The sequence below is a fragment of the Apus apus genome, chromosome 2, assembly GCF_020740795.1.
Source record: "Apus apus isolate bApuApu2 chromosome 2, bApuApu2.pri.cur, whole genome shotgun sequence".
Lineage (NCBI taxonomy): Eukaryota > Metazoa > Chordata > Aves > Apodiformes > Apodidae > Apus > Apus apus.
In genome coordinates, this window is record NC_067283.1 from 156778062 (window position 1) to 156792314 (window position 14253).

The 14253-nt window shown below is 58.6% G+C and overlaps 1 protein-coding gene across 24 annotated transcripts in view; it reads right to left on the reverse strand.

Annotated features, from left to right (window-relative positions):
- Nucleotides 1-8599, reverse strand: part of SCRIB (scribble planar cell polarity protein) — a 110218-nt gene extending 101619 nt beyond the window's left edge. For all 24 annotated transcript variants that reach the window (XR_007888679.1, XM_051611359.1, XM_051611361.1 and 21 more), the window contains exon 1: nucleotides 8399-8599. Coding sequence is in view for 23 of the 24 variants with exons in the window: in XM_051611359.1 (XP_051467319.1) it covers nucleotides 8399-8560 (162 nt within the window). In the remaining variant the exon portion in view is untranslated. The remainder of the gene's footprint in view (nucleotides 1-8398) is intronic.
- Between the last annotated feature and the right edge of the window lie 5654 nt (nucleotides 8600-14253).

A 14253-nucleotide genomic window follows, 5' to 3' on the forward strand; every position in this document is an offset into this window, starting at 1 on the left:
GCACAACAAGCTGCCTGCAAGCCCAGGGCTCCCCAGCTGCCTCTTCCCAGGAATGCAGGCCCCTCTGGGGCCAGAGGCAGCAACTGCTCCCCTGCCAAGAGGGCTCCCTGCTCCAAAGGGACACGACAGTTCGGCAGAAAGGAAATGCCTGAGCCACAATGAGACCAGGACACCCTGGCTCCCCATCCTCAAGAAGCAAAACCTGATATACCCCAGGGAGACCTGAGAGCAGCTTCCAGTGCCTGAAGGGGCTCCAGGAAAGCTGGGGAGGGGCTTGGGACAAGGGCAGGGAGGGATGGGAGCAGGGGGAAGGGTTTCCAGCTGGCAGAGGGAGCTGGAGCTGAGATGGGAGGGAGAAATTCTGGGCTGTGAGGGTGGGGAGAGCCTGGCCCAGGCTGCCCAGGGAAGCTGTGGCTGCCCCATCCCTGGCAGTGTTGAAGGGCAGGTTGGATGGGGCTTGGAGCAGCCTGGGCTGCTGGGAGGTGTCCCTGCCCATGCAGGGGGGTTGGATCTAGATGACCTTTAAGGTCCCTTCCCACCCAACCCACTCCATGGCTCTATGAAATGTCAGCAACAGGGAAAAAGGCCAGGAGTTACAGTATTACCAGTTGCAGTTGTTTCAAACAAGACCACGTTTCTTGAGGCAGAAATCCTATCAGCCTGTGAGCTCATGCCCAACAGATTCACTGAGAAACACCACACAACAAAGAAAAAAAAAAAACCCACAAGCAGCTCTGTTCCTGAAAGTTGGAAACCAAGACAAGGCAGGTGAGATCCAAGTAATTACCTGGTACAGAGCAAAGTGTTCAGCCTTACAGCAGGCTGCACCCTTGGGGTCCAGGGAAGCACATTTGGGGGACTGGAAAAGTCTCCAAGAAGAGGTAAGTGTCCCTGTGTGGAAGGAGGCAGCAGGAGATTCTCAGACACTCAAGGCACAAACAACTCCAGTGAACAGGAAGAGCACAAAGCAGCTCCCCGGGGAACAGCTCAGACATACACCCCTAAATACCCTGAACCAGAAATGGAGACAGGAAGAGTCAATCTGCAGGGCAGGAGCTCTGTGGACCAGCACATCCCCCTGGTCAGCAGGGCCTGTCCTGCTTCACCAGGCTCTGCCACCCCTGCCCCATCCCGTGTCCATCGCACAGAAGGTGCAACAAGGCTACGAAACCCAGAACATTCAGGGGGAGGTCAGGGGAGACCTGAAGAGGTTAACCTGGTTCTGCCTTCACCTCTAACCATCAGTGAAACACCACCTAAACCATTCCTGACCGGTGTGCAGCCACAGCCAAAGGGAATCAGGAGAGATCTTGGAGCTGCAAGCAGACCAGGCTACAGAATCACAGAGAATCACAGTCACAGAGAGGTGGGGCTGGCAGGGAGCTCTGGAGATCACCCCTGGCAGCCCCCAGAGCAGGGTCACCCCCAGCAGGGCCCACAGGAACCTCCAGAGGGGCTGGGGTGTCTCCAGAGAAGGAGCCTCCTCAGCCTCTCTGGGCAGCCTGGCCCAGGGCTCTGCCACCCTCACAGGCAACAAGTTCCTCCTCATGGGGAGCTTGACCCTCCTGTGCTCCAGCTTGTGCCCGTGGCCCCTTGTCCTGTCCCTGGGCAGCCCTGAGCAGAGTCTGGTCCCCCCTGCTGACCCCCTGCAGATACTGCTCAGCCTTGAGGAGACCCCCCCTCAGGCTCCTCCTCTCCAGCTGAACAGCCCCAGCTCCCTCAGCCTTTCCTCCCAGGCAGATTCTCCACCTTAAAGCACAAAATCACTTCCGTGTCCCTCTTTCCTGTTCCCTTGTGTGTCTCTCCAAGAACTCTATGGCCAAGAGCTTGACTTGCTCTTTTTTCCTCAGCTGAGCCACTACTCTGCTGCCATCACTCCAGCACAAACCCTAAATCCCCCTCATCACCACCCAGAGTTTAAGACAGTTCCTGCACAGAGAGAAAAGGGTGAGGGTGAAACAGCATCTACTTAATCTTCTGGGCAGCAGCACATCCAGAACACCTGGGTTTTGGAGCAACAAAACCACATCCATCTGTACACATCAACTCACAGGGCTCCCAAGCTGCTGGAAGGAAGACAGGCGTGCCAACTCTGTGCACAGGTCTCCTAACAATCAGGTGAAACCAGTTTCTTGACTGGTTTGTTAAACAAAGGCAGCCTGCAGTTTTGACACAAGGAACTCCCATGCAGGACCAGCTCTGGTGCCCACCACACACTCAGGCCTTCATGGGCACCAGAGCTTGGCTCAGTCTCCACAGAGAACCACAGGGGAGTCCAGTCACTGGTGACTCCCAGTTTCCCTGACTTTCTCAGGGAAGAGCTATTAGCATGGAGAGGCTGAAAGGAGCAGCTTTACTCCTCCATGGAAGTAAATAAAACCCCAGATCCTCCCTGCAGGCTCCAGATGCCAAGAAATTAAAAGCTGCTCTTAATTAGCTTTGCCAGGCCCCACCTCGCCCTGGGAAAGTGACACACACGCTCGGGTTTCGCCCTGCTCAGGGCAGCAGGGTCCCAGGACAAAGGACAGGGATGCTCCAGCCCCAGGCCAACAGCAGCCAAACAGGAGGAACCCAGAAACCCTGGCCAAGAAACGGCCGAGATGCAAACAACCACGAGCCACAACACGAGGGATCTGCACGGGGCCCAGAGCTCCTCTGGCCAGGAGCCCACCCCTCTGAACCCCCAGTGCAAACCAGCAGCAGCTCCCCAGGCTGCAGGGAAGGGAGATTTCTGCACTGGGCCAGGCTTCTTGAGGGAGCTTCAGTGAGCAAAACCCAGAGGAACTCCAGCCCCTCCAGGAGACACCCTAAGGCTTGCCTCTCCAGCCCCTCCACCCCCCAACACCTGCTATCAGAGCCAGCTCTTTGATGGAGAATCATAGAATGGTCAAGGTTGGAGGGACCTGAAAGATCATCAGGGTCCAACTTCCCTGCTGTGACCAGGGTCACCTCCCACCAGACCAGGCTGCTTAAGCCTCATCCAACCTGGCATTAAACACCTCCAGGGATGGGGCTTCCACAGCCTCCCTGGGCAACCTGTTCCAGTGCCTTCCTACCTCATGGTGAAGAATTTCTTCCTGATGTCTGACCTGAATCTCCCCTCTTTCAGTTTAAAACCATCACCCCTTGTCCTGTCACTGCCCTCTCTGGTAAAAAGCCCCTCCCCAGCTTTCCTGGAGCCCCTTCAGGCACTGGAAGGTGCTCTCAGGTCTCCCTGGAGCCTTCTCTTCTCCAGGCTGAACACCCCAGCTCTCCCAGCCTGGCTCCAGAGCAGAGCTGCTCCAGCCCTCCCAGCATCTCCGGGGCCTCCTCTGGACCCTTTCCAGCAGCTCCATGTTTTCCCAGTGCTGAGGGCTCCAGAGCTGGACACAACACTCCAGGTGGGGTCTCACCAGAGCAGAAAGCCCCCCTCTCTGGCTGACTCCCCCACCTTCACCACCCTCACTGCCCAGGTGTCCCTCCAGCAGATCTCCAGCAGCCTGTCCCTCTGGATCCTCCTGCTGACACTGAGGTTCCCTTCCTCCTCCCCACTGACTTGCTCATAACGTTCAGTCCCTGCTCAGCTCCACCCTCTCTTCCTCCTACACCGGGTCCTTCAAGCTCTGCTCCACCCAGGTTCCTTCTGACCTCTCCCTTTTCCCTTCCCATACTCCAACCCTGGGCACTCCTCTGAAAACCCTCTGGATCCCTCTTGAACACACACTCCTGGGCTGCGACTGGCTCCATCCGCACCTCCAAATTCCTGCTCTGAATTCCAGACTGTTCATTCCTTCCTGGTGAGACCTGCACCTCTGAAGTGCTCAGGAGAGTGGACTAAACAAGTCCGGTGGATTCTGCAGCTCTTGTGTCATGGTTTATCAGGATGTGTCCTTGAAACCTGCCCCCCTACCTGAAGGGCCTGCTCATTCTCCTGCTGCTGAAGGGTGCTCCATGCTCATGGTCCTGCAGGAATCACTTCATGCAAGCCAGGTGGAGCAGAAGCAGGCAGAGAGCAATTCCTCCTCTGGAATTCATGCTCCTGAAGAGCATGGGGAACTTATCAAAAGGAATTTATCATTTGCCATTAAATCAAGCTGTATCACCCTGGCAGCAAATCCCTGCCACAAGGCAGCAGATGCTCCCAACACAGATTTAATCTCTCACCTCAACCAACCAGAGCATGGCCAGCCACCCCTCCACTCTCCTGCTTCAAAAATCACCTCTACATGGACACCTCCCCCCAAAATCCTGCTTGAGCCCTTAAAAAACAAGCTTGCTCTGGGCAAACGTGCTACCAAAGACTGTCCACGCTCTCTCACTCAGTTTTTCTATGTGATCTGCTGCTGCTCTCTGCTCCTGCCCACACTCCTCTGCAGTCCTTTAAACTCTTCCCCCAAGGAACAGGAACCCACAGCCCCATTCCATGAAGCCAGCACACTTCCCTCTGCCCCACCTTCCCCATGGTGTGCACTAATTCTCCCCCAGCCTCTCTCTCCCACAAGAGATGTTTCCACAAAGAGCTCCTCAACTGGAGAGCATCCTCCCTACCCCAGCCAAGGGGCTCTGTCATTGTCCTCCCCCAATGAGAACGTGTCCCCAAATCCAGCATTGCTGTCCTCTCCTTCCCTGCTGGAAGGGCAAGTTATTTTCAGTTTTCATCCCATATCCACCTCCTGTAACACTCAGGAATGTGTCCCTACCCACACAGCCCCAACAGTAACACCCCCCAGTGATGCCCTTCCTGCACCTGATCTGTGTTCTGGGACTGAGAGGGCACCTCTTCACTGCTCAGGTCAGCTCTGTTAGCACAAACCATCAGGACACACACTGGGACAAAGCCCAGGTGGATCTAACCTTGCACCCTGGTCCCACCAAGCTGGAACCTCCTTACCAGAACCTCCAGACCATCCAGCACCACCTGGAAGAAACCTGGGGGGGCTGGAAAGGGGAGAGAACATGGACCCTATTTCTGCTCTCCCTGCCATGTCTCCAAGGCACAGCACCTCTAGGCAGCACCCACCAGCTCCCTAGACTCTTCAGGAGCAGTGACCAGGGTGTTCCCTTGTTCCCCCCTCCTGTTCCCCAGCTGCACAGATGTCATTCCCACACGGCTCCTGAGGGAAAGGGCACGTAGCTTGTGCTGGGGATGGGCTGAAACCTGTCATGACTGGAGAAAGGCCACAGCAGCTGCAGACAGACCTCAACAGAAGAAGGACAGCACCCCAACATGAGAAGGACACGGAGCTGTTGGAGCAAGTCCAGAGGAGGCCCCGGAGATGCTGGGAGGGCTGGAGCAGCTCTGCTCTGGAGCCAGGCTGGGAGAGTTGGGGTGTTGAGCCTGGAGAAGAGAAGGCTCCAGGGAGACCTGAGAGCACCTTCCAGTGCCTGAAGGGGCTCCAGGAAAGCTGGGGAGGGGCTTGGGACAAGGGAAGGGAGGGCTGGGAGCAGGGGGAAGGGTTTCCAGCTGGCAGAGGGAGCTGGAGCTGAGATGGGAGGGAGAAATTCTGGGCTGTGAGGGTGGGGAGAGCCTGGCCCAGGTTGCCCAGGGAAGCTGTGGCTGCCCCATCCCTGGCAGTGTTGAAGGGCAGGTTGGATGGGGCTTGGAGCAGCCTGGGCTGCTGGGAGGTGTCCCTGCCCATGCAGGGGGTTGGAACTAGATGGTCTCTAAGGTCCCTCCAACCCAAACCAGTCTGGTATCCAATGATACAGAAAAGCACAGTACAGCAAGTCCAGAACAATCTTTCCTCTACGTCTCCCCCGGGACACGCAGCAGAAGCAAGATGGTGTCATTTTGTATCCTCATTTTTGGTCATTTTCTCTCTCATGAACTGATCCACTTCTTTCCTGAGCTCATGTAAACCCTGAGCCCCCACAACATCACACCGCAGTTAGTTCCACACTTCACCTTAACTACGTTTTGCATGAAAAATGATGTTTCTTCTGAGCTGAGCCCCTTCTGGCTTCACTGCGTGCCCTGCAGCCCTGGTGCAGGAAGGAGCAGTGTCAGTTGCTTTCCCTCCAGGCCACTTGTGACACTCCAGACCTCTCTCCTGAGGGAGGAAGGGCACTATCTGTTCCAGACAGATCGAAGGGATCTTGTAAATACTCATTTTCCTTGTGCCAAAGCTGATGTGGATCGTGTCTGATCACACCATTTTCTGCTCACCATCCTCTGCCCTTCTTCTGGCTTCACCACATCTCCTTTGAGACCGGGGAGCAGAACCTTCCCTGTCTGCTCTCTCCTGCTTTCCTAGTAATTCTTTGCTGGAAGAACCCAAAAATATGGGGAACTCCAACACCAGAGAGGAACCCATGATCCCAGGACAGGTCATGGCAAGAGCCCTGAAGCTCCCAAGCTGAACAGACACAACGTCTGGAGTTAAACAAGAGGGTTCACAGATACAGGCTCTTGGGGTGACAACAGGAAGGAGGGACAGTGCTAAGCACAGACACTCAGCACCTGCTCCCACAGGCAGGACTGCACCTCTCTGGCCACAGACTACATCAAATGCCAGTATAAAATTTACATGAATAATCCGGTAAGGTAGGAAGGAGCACAAGGATCAGACATGTTGCCATTGGCCTCTTCTGTGGGAAAAACTCTCGTCCCTCAGTCCTGACCTGCCCTGAACACCCATTTTCCAGGGGGGAGAGGAATATCCCTGCCTGAAGTACAAGGTCCCCAGGTAGACGACAGAAGAGCTGCTCAAGCATCCATCCCTGGACAACAAGCCCTCCCACCCAAACCCCACAGGCAGCCCAGGAAAAACGAGCAGAAAAGGCAGAGAGAACATAAAAAAAATACCAGAGACACCAAGAGAGCAAGAACCTGCCCTTTCCACACCAGGGAATCTGCTCAGGTGGGGAAGCACAAACTGTACAATTTAACTAAAGCTTTTGGTTTGCATGGCTTTTTTTTTTTTTTTTTCCAGATTTCATTAAAAGTTTCATAAGTCTCAGTAACTCAAAAAGAAACTCTTAAGTCAAAAACTAACTACCTTTTTCTCTTTTTTTTTTTTTTAATGTATAAAGAGGTGAGTTAGCCAATATTCCCTGACAAGCATCTATCCAAACATGCTACAGTCAAACACTTTCTCTCTCCGGCACAAGGAAGACTTCACCAGTTTTTTAAAAATGGTACAGTTTCCATGGAGGATGTCATGGAATCATAGAATGATGGAATGGTTTGGGTTGGAGGGACCTCAGAGCCCACCCAGTGCCACCCCTGCACGGGCAGGGACACCTCCCAGCAGCCCAGGCTGCTCCAAGCCCCATCCAACCTGCCCTTCAACACTGCCAGGGATGGGGCAGCCACAGCTTCCCTGGGCAGCCTGGGCCAGGCTCTCCCCACCCTCACGCTCAGGAATTTCTTCCTAGTGCCCAACCTAAATCTGCTCCCTTCCAGCCTAAAACCATCACTCCTGGTCCTACGTGGCACAACTTCCCCCAGAGCACCCTGCAGCCCAGTCCTGCCCCACGGCCTCCTCCTTCCCGAGAGGCAGGCTCAGACTCCAGCCCACCAGCCACGTCCTGTGCCCCCAGCCCCCGCAGCAGGCGGGTTCCCACCCCAGCCCCTGTTGAAGGGCACTTTGGGCCCAAACTTTGGGCTCAGCCGTAGCCAGGACCCGTGCCCGGTGCCAGCAGCCCCGGCAGCCCGGGCTGGCGCTGGGCACACACACACCTGCCCAGCAGCAGGATTCCTCACCAGCCGCGCTCCCGGGCTCCGCAGAGGGCCGGGAGGAGCTGCCAGGGCAGGCTGGAGTCCCAGGTGAGGAGCACGAAGCAGCCCTACCCCTTCCAACAGCCGCCTCCGAACCCTCCTGCAGCTCACGGACGAAACCGGAGGGGTTTGTCCACACTCACCCTCCGCTTTGCTCGGCAGCCGGGGCAGCTCACAGGGCTGCGGGTGACGGGCTGAGACCCTTCCCCGGGGCTCCCGGGGAAGCCCAGGGCCGGGGAGCCCCTCACCCAGCCCGGGAGCCCCTGGCCCAGCCCCGGGAGCCCCTCAGATCCTCAGCCCGGGAGCCCCTCAGATCCTCAGCCCGGGAGCCCCTCACTCAGCCCGGGAGCCCCTCGCCCAGCCCGGGAGCCCCTCGCCCAGCCCGGGGAGCCCCTCACTCAGCCCGGGAGCCCCTCGCCCAGCCCGGGAGCCCCTGGCCCAGCCCGGGGAGCTCGCCCCTCCCGAGGCGGGGTCTCCCCTTCTCTCCCAAGCCACAACCCCCCGCCCGAGCGCCGGGCCCCGCAGAGCCCGCGACCCCCCGCTCCCGCAGCCCCGGCTGCTCGGCCCCGCGGTTCCCGGAGCCCCTGGGAGCCTCTGCCCGGGCCGGGCCGGGGCCGCGGCGGAGGCCGGGCCGGGCGGGGAGCGGGGAGCGGGGAGCGGGGCGGGCCGGGCCTGCCGGCGCCCGGGCCGCGGCCTCACCTTGGGCAGCTCGCGGAGCTGGTTGGCGTCCAGCAGCAGCTCCTCCAGCGAGCGGCTGTAGCGGTAGATCTCCTCGGGCACGGCCTGCAGCGAGCAGTGCCGCCGGTCCAGCGCCTCCACGTGCCGGTTGCAGCGCCAGAGCGGCGGGACGCACCGCAGCATCGCGCCGGGGCCGGGACCGGGGCCGGGGGGGCTCGGCCGCGGGGGTGCACGGGGCACCGGGCACCGGGCCCCGGGGGGTCCGGGAGCGGCCGCGCCGGGAAGGGGCCTCGCCCCGGGAGCGCCGGTTCCGCCGAGCGCCCCGCGCCGCCTCGGGCCTGCCCGCCGCGCCCGCCGCCGCTGCCGGGGCCGCTCCCGGGGCCGCCCCGCCCCTCCCGAGCGTCCCTGGGAAACCGAGGCCGCTCCCGCCCTGCCCCGCGCCCGGCCCGGCCCCGGGGCGGGGATGGAGCGGCCCGGGAGCCGGGGGAGCTGGGGAACCGGGGAGAACGGGGAGAACGGGGCGAACCGGGGGGAGCGGGGGAAAACGGGGAGAACGGGGGGGGGCCGGGGGGAAACGAGGGGAGCGGGGGGAACCGGGGGGGGCCGGGGGAGCCTGGGGGAAACGGCGGAGCTGGGAGAGCCGGGGGGAGCCAGGGAGAGCCGGGGGGAACCGGGGGAAACGGGGGGAGCCGGGGAGAACGGGGGGAACCGAGGGGGGCCGGGGGAGCTGGGAGTTCCAACCCCCGTGCCATGGGCAGGGACACCTCCCAGCAGCCCAGGCTGCTCCAAGCCCCATCCAACCTGCCCTTCAACACTGCCAGGGATGGGGCAGCCACAGCTTCCCTGGGCAACCTGGGCCAGGCTCTCCCCACCCTCACAGCCCAGAATTTCTCCCTCCCATCTCAGCTCCAGCTCCCTCTGCCAGCTGGAAACCCTTCCCCCTGCTCCCATCCCTCCCTGCCCTTGTCCCAAGCCCCTCCCCAGCTTTCCTGGAGCCCCTTCAGGCACTGGAAGGTGCTCTCAGGTCTCCCTGGAGCCTTCTCTTCTCCAGGCTGAACACCCCAGCTCTCCCAGCCTGGCTCCAGAGCAGAGCTGCTCCAGCCCTCCCAGCATCTCCGGGGCCTCCTCTGGCCTCTCCAGCAGCTCCGTGTCCTTCCTGTGCTGGGGACCCCAGCCTGGCCCCAGCCCTGCAGGGGGGTCTCAGCAGAGGGGACAATCCCCTCCTGGCCCTGCTGGTCACCTGCTGGGGATGCAGCCCGGGACACAGCCCAGGACACGGGTGGGTTTCTTCATGTTACTCCTCTTCCAAACCACTGAGAGATGGAGATGCTGCTGAACCTGGTTGATCCCAAACACACCAGGGATTTAATGTGTTATTCTCTGGCAGCCTCTCTTCCCTAGTTGGTAAAGAAGGAAACTGCATTTTCTGTGTCAGCTTCTCCTGCTCCATCCAGCTGCTGCTGGGACCCAGTGCTGCCCCCCCTGCTGAGCTGCTGCCAGGAGTTCATCCCCCACCCCAGGAGGGATCTGGGGCTGCTTCAGTGCCCACACATGGGCTTCCAAACCAAGCTGAGGATGAAACTTATCAAAGAGCCCTGGAAAAATCCCAACTCAGCCTTGTTCCCATCTCTCTGGGGACAAGAGGGAACGGCCTCAAGTTGTGCCAGGGGAGGCTGAGGTTGGATCTGGGGAACAATTCCCTCCTGGCAAGGGTTGTCAGGGCCTGGCCCAGGCTGCCCAGGGCAGGGGGGAGTCCCCATCCCTGGAGGGGTTTCCAAGCCCTGGAGATGGTGCTGAGGGACATGGGGCAGGGGTGGCCTTGGCAGGGCTGGGGGAACGGGTGGGACTGGAGGATCCTAAAACTCTTTTACCACCAAAACCATTCCGTGGTTCTATGATTCTGTGACCAGGTTTCTGAGACAGCCAGTTTTGTGGCCACATCTCATTGTCCTTGGGTGGCTGCTGCAGAGCAGACTCCGCATCTGAACACTCTGCCCTGCAGCCCCAGAAGCTTCAGGCCCCTCAGGTTTCTGTTTCCTCTGGAGAGCTGCACCCAACATGCTGTGCAGTGTTGCTGAGGAGCAGGCTCATTGGGAAGCCTGGACCTACAGCAGGTCCAGGACAGACCCAGCAGCCCTTCCTGTGGCCACCTGCTGCCCTGCTCTGCTGGGTTTGCTCAACTCTCTTCCTTCAGCCTCACCCACCCCCCAAGCTCTGCCCAGCCTGTCCCCCATGGAGGCACCTCAGCAGTTCAGTGGGAAGTTCACTGAAACAGGCCCAGAGGGAAATGCTCTTTTCTAGGAAACCCCAAGTCCTCCAGGGTCCTGTCCCCCCCCGGAGGGTCATGGGCAGCAGGGGAGGCCGAGGGGGGTGTGAGGGGCTCTGACCACAGCCACCCTTGGCTGCTCCAGTGGCACCTGCATCCCAGAAGGGATGAGAAACCCAGGGAGCCCCGCGCTGTGGGATGCCCTGGAAACCACGGCTTGGTGGAGCATGGATTGACACAGCCTCTCACTCAGGAAACCCCTTCCCTGGAAGCTGGTGGCACCTGATCCACACTCAGTCCATGCTTGCCCCGTTCCACACTTTTGCCTAGGGTAGGATCGGACCTTGATGATCTCTGATGTCCAAACCATTCCATGATCCTGGGATCCAAACCCTGGGCAGGACGGACCCTTGGAACAGCAGAGCTGTCACCTGCAGCAAGTCCTCTGGGTGTATCCTGTAGGAAGCAGGGCTGGGCACTGAGATGAAAACCTCGGGAGATGCTGCCCCACCCATAGGATTAACCAGCTGCCAAGATGGTTTATGAACCTGGTGAGGAGAAGAGAGCCAAAGTGAGAGGAGCTGAACCAGAGAGAAGAGGAAGAGTCAGAGCTCCAAGGTTCCAGCTCTTCTGCACCAATCCCCAGGAACTGCAGGTGAGATCCAAGAGGAGACACAGGGACCCCCAGAGCAACATCAAGATGTGACAGAGATCTCTGCCAGGAGCTGCTCCAGGTCCTTGCAGGGTAGACCCACCAACACCAAGAGCTCTGATGTCACCAGGGACAGGAGGGACAAAGCTGAGGCTTTATCTGAGTGTGAAGGGTCCAGGCAGGGACTGTCAGGAAGCATGACAGTGTGTCCAGCTGCAGAGCAAGGACTGTGGTCTGAGAAGCATGAACACTGACCAGCCTTCTGCAGGGTGGGGAAGTCCTTTCTTGTAGGCATAGGACACTGGTGCCAGGGTGAGCAGCAGCCCTGTCAACTCAGGCAGCCCCTCAGCCCAACAGCCATGGAACTGAAGATCTGCACAGCACCCACAGGGAAGTGCTGACAGATCTGGATTTAACCTTGTTCCTACTGCACCTTGAACCATTTCAGTGGACAGATGGGCCAGTGAGATCATAGTCATAGAACCATGGAATGGGTTGGGTTGGAGGGAACTCAAAGCCCACCCAGTGCCAGCCCTGCATGGGCAGGGACACCTCCCAGCAGCCCAGGCTGCTCCAAGCCCCATCCAACCTGCCCTTCAACACTGCCAGGGATGGGGCAGCCACAGCTTCCCTGGGCAGCCTGGGCCAGGCTCTCCCCACCCTCACAGCCCAGAATTTCTCCCTCACATCTCAGCTCCAGCTCCCTCTGCCAGCTGGAAACCCTTCCCCCTGCTCCCATCCCTCCCTGCCCTTGTCCCAAGCCCCTCCCCAGCTTTCCTGGAGCCCCTTCAGGCACTGGAAGCTGCTCTCAGGTCTCCCTGGAGCCTTCTCTTCTCCAGGCTGAACACCCCAGCTCTCCCAGCCTGGCTCCAGAGCAGAGCTGCTCCAGCCCTCCCAGCATCTCCGGGGCCTCCTCTGGCCTCTCCAACAGCTCCGTGTCCTTCCTGTGCTGGGGACCCCAGCCTGGCCCCAGCCCTGCAGGGGGTCTCAGCAGAGGGGACAATCCCCTCCTGGCCCTGCTGGTCACACAGCCTAGGACACAGCTGGTTTCTGGGCTCCACAACACTGTACCAGCTCATGCCCAATGTTTTATCCACCTTCCAGCCAGTTCCTAATCCACCCAATGGTTCATCCACTGGTCTCCCCAGTTTGGCTACAAGGACGTTGTGGACTCTGCCAAAGGCCCCACAGAGGCCAAGACAATCGAGGTCTTGTGAGACATTTCATCTGTCAAAGACACTTAAGATCTTACTTTTCCAAGACACCATCTCATCAGCCAAGGAAGGTTCCTCGTGTACAGGAAGGACCTTGTAGACCAGCCCCTGGGCTGTCCCTGTCCTGTCCCCTGTCCCTGCATCAACTCTTACCCACTCTGGTGGTTTAAACCATCAATACCTGAAGGAACCTTCTGGTGCAGTTTTCATCCTCCTAAATCCAGCCAACGGAACAGGAGCAAAGAGCAGCAAATGGCAGCTGGACAGACCAAGGAAGTCATGGAGAGGTGTTCTGGGATACTTCAGAAGGAATAATAAACCCTGGAACTACTGGAAAGGGTGGATTTCCTGCTGCTTCCTCAAGGAAAGCAGCCGTGCTGAACTGGGGAAGCATGAGCTCCCAGAATGGTGGGGCTGGGAAAGGGCAGTGGGATCAGGGCTGGGAGAGGGCAGTGGCATCAGGGCTGGGATGGCTCCCAGCACGGCCAGGAAAAGGACAAACCTGTCTCCACCAGATCAGCAGGTCTAAGGGTGCTGCCAGGAAAAGGAAATGAAGTGAGAAATGCAGGGAAGGGCTGCTGAGGTAGGTGAGCAGGGGGAGACAGCTGAGCCCCAGGGACTCTGGCTGCCAGGCACGAGCTGGGCACCACAGCCTGTCTGCTCCCTTGAAACAGGCACAGAACAGGGAAGAAGGAAGGGTATTCCAGGCAGTGCTGGCACAGAAAGAAGAAGAGAAATTAATCAAGTTGAACTGCGAACACAAATTTCTAACCTGCAATAGAAGGAAGGGTTGAGTGTTTGAAACAAAATACAAAAATTTAATGTTAAGAACATCTCCAAGCTTAGAAGCAACCCCAGCTGCAGGCTGGACTCACATTCCCTCCTGAGGTTCCTCTGGGATCACCCTCCCTTTATTTGACCTTCTAAACTAAAATGATCCTTTTCTTCAGCTCTGTAGCCTCTTACATACTTAAAATATTTAAAGTAATTAACCAGCTAATTCTGTTCCTACTCATTAGCTAGACAGAAAGATTACCAAAATAAACAGATTTAAGCTTTGTAAATACTACTCAAGCTTTGAGTCCTCAACAAGCCCCCAGCCTCTCCCTCTGGGCCAGGCACGTGTCCCCCAGCACTCTCCAGAGGACAAGGGCTGGATTTTTAATCCAGAAAATGCACTTGAGGAGCTGCAGATCAACACTGCTCCCACCCCCAGCCCTGGGGCCTGCAGCCTGACTTGCTGTTCAGCTTTTGGAACACAAAGAAAGGATCAGAAAGGGTCACTCTGACCCACCAATGAGCTGTGGGGGCCAAAGGACAGTGTCAGAAAACAAAGATGGTGGGAACACTCCAACAAGGCCCATCTGGCTCAGTCCTGGGCTCTGCCTCTTGGTTGGGCTCCTGTGTCCAGGCTCAACACGCAGGTCCTGAGCTGGGAAACCCCCCCAGCACCCCTCGAGCTGCCCTGGTTGGTGCAGCACTCCAGGGGCTGCTGGGACACTCCACGAAGATCCTCCATCCTCCACTCCAACCATTTGTGGCCCAGCTCTGAGGGGAGCTGCCATTCCAGCCCCTCAGAGGTGCAGTGGGACCTTGACCCGAGTGTTTCTGAAGTGCCCAGAGGGTCAAGCAGGGGGAGCAGCAGCAGCAGCCCCTCCTCAGGCCCTGCCCTGCTCTCCTGGGCAGGTGAGGCCAGCCCAGCTGAGGGCTCAGCCCCTGCAACACACACACGGATCACACCAGC